This window comes from Pundamilia nyererei, unplaced genomic scaffold, assembly GCF_000239375.1.
Source record: "Pundamilia nyererei isolate P.nyererei 1_Seehausen unplaced genomic scaffold, PunNye1.0 scaffold00173, whole genome shotgun sequence".
NCBI classification, from domain to species: Eukaryota; Metazoa; Chordata; class Actinopteri; order Cichliformes; family Cichlidae; genus Pundamilia; species Pundamilia nyererei.
Genome location: NW_005187574.1, coordinates 1,297,130 through 1,299,425, shown reverse-complemented (window position 1 = coordinate 1,299,425; position 2,296 = coordinate 1,297,130). Strand labels below are relative to the sequence as shown.

At 38.0% G+C, this 2,296-nt stretch overlaps 1 protein-coding gene across 1 annotated transcript in view; it reads right to left on the bottom strand.

Annotated features, from left to right (window-relative positions):
- Window positions 1-1,387: 1,387 nt before the first annotated feature.
- lamtor3 (late endosomal/lysosomal adaptor, MAPK and MTOR activator 3) overlaps window positions 1,388-2,296 on the bottom strand; it is a 9,179-nt gene continuing 8,270 nt past the window's right edge. Inside the window, exon 7 of the mRNA XM_005746152.1 lies at window positions 1,388-1,714. Coding sequence (XP_005746209.1) covers window positions 1,641-1,714 — 74 coding nt within the window. The 3' untranslated portion in view covers window positions 1,388-1,640. The remainder of the gene's footprint in view (window positions 1,715-2,296) is intronic.

Here is a 2,296-nt window from a genome sequence, read left to right as displayed (position 1 = left end):
AGAATCTGCAGATTATACAGTACAAATAAAATGTTCACGTTTCTCCAACGCTGTCTTCCCAACAGTTTCACTAACGTCTACACTGGATGGCCAGGAAGCGTTCACGGTGTCTTCCCGGGCGCTGATAATTGGCGTCTGTCTTGTGTCAAAGACGGATTGAGTGCGACATGACCATTCAAACAGCAGTCGCTTTCTAAAACATCAGATATGTATCGGATTCAGTACCACATACGAAAGTGAACCAGATCAGATTTGAAAATATTGGATTTGTGCCGTTCACACTGTCAGACCATGATCAGATTTGGGTCGCACAGGGTCAAAAAAGTCGGATTTGATGCGCTTTCGCCTGCAGTGTGAACGTAGCCATAGAGATCACAAGAAGAAGTTTAAGTTTTATCATTAGTCAAATTTATTCTCCTAAGGTTCCCATTACTGGATCTCCAGAAACATCGGTTTCATCTCAGAGGATGACTTTATGGAGTTCTGATAAGGAAAAAGAGCTAAAGCAAGGTCATTTATCTAAAGCAAGGTTATTTTTAAAAAGAAAACTTGGATGCCCCACATAGAGATACAGGAAAGACATTTAGAAATTCCAGTCTTCCTACACTTAAGTCATTCAACAGGTCACTGGGAAACTGAACAAAGTAAAAAAAAAGCAAATTAGAACTTCTAAGACCTAAACAATAAACCAGCTGTCTGAGCTTGCAAAGACCATATGCACATGACCAGTGTTGGGGAGTAACAGAATACATGCACCGCCGTTACGTATTTAAAATACAAAATATGAGTAACTGTATTCTGTTACAGTTACCGTTTAAAAAGGTGGTATTTAGAATACAGTTACTTTGTTGAAATAAATGGATTACACTGCGGTACTTTCCTGTTTCATATTGTGGCGGGTCAGGACTGTTTGGAATAATCTTTTATGGTTCTTATTCGTCCACACTTTTCTGTACATCCAAATTGTTTTTACCATTTTTTTCTCCATAAGCTCCTTCGTAATGATACCTTTTAACAAATTTTTACCGTTTGAACACTTGAGTTCCAGAGACTTGGACAACAATCTCAGCAAAAAAGTGGCAGACGAACATCATTGCAATGAAAATGTAAACCTGAATCTGTTAATTAAATGTTAACTTGTTATCTCTAAAAATACTGGTTAATATTTTTTAAATACCATATTTACATTTTCAAATGATATAAATCACATCTAAATATTCTCGGAATCATTTTCCCTTCATACATACAGCACTGTTACAGCAGTACATGACTAATATGATGAAATGCTTAAAGCAAGACCCTCCCAAAAAAGAAAAAAAAGAAAAAAAAAAGTTAAATTCCAATAATTAATAAAATACAAGTAAAATTTAACCTCAGTTGTATTATTTTTTATTTGCAATTCCCCCATCCAACCAAAAACTACATTTTTAAATGCTTATAATTACAGATTTAATCAGACAAGAAATTCTACAAGAAATATCCATTAATGGCACAAAGGTGTACAGAAAACACAGCAAGATATGCACAGGTCTTATATTTAGTCAGATCTGTTAAAGACATGAATGCAGAAGCACTGAGAGCATGAAAGTGAGCAGGATGTGATGCAGATCATGTGACTGTGCAGCTGATATGTCACAGCTTTAAGTCACTTCCACCACCTGCCTCAGCTCCTCTATTAGTGAAGCCAGCTCTTTCTCCAGGCTCATTATCAGACCTGAGGACACACAAGGACAGTGTTGTACTGTTACTCAAGAAATATGACATACATGTGAGGAGAAGAACTCACAACACACAGTGAGTACAGACACATAATATTTATGAGGTTTATTATCATTCCTCAGAGTGCGCCCAAATGCTACGTCTGCAGTTTGTCCAACGTTTGTTCATTCTGCGCTCCAGACGGGTTGAGCGCGTTTAAATTTTAATCGTGTTAATCGCGATGACCACATTAAAGCTGGCAGCCCTAATTTTGGGGGGAAATTACTTTGTCCATGTTTGGACTTCTGTGTTGTAAACGCGCAAATCAGTTCGTGCATGATTATATTGCTCCGCCCATCAAAAAGTCTGCACATGCGTGAATATATCGCCCATCGTCAATATTTGGATTGACGATTGTCAGTTGGAAAATGTTTACACATCGCCCAACCCTACCACCAGGCCCGTTCTCTTCACAGATAATCTTGCAAGTGTCACGTCTGTCACAGCATCTCAAACGCCATCATTTCGGTCACATTTGCTCATTGGGCATCTACTAACTACTACACCACTTCCCAAATCTTCATGTTTTTCTGTAGTT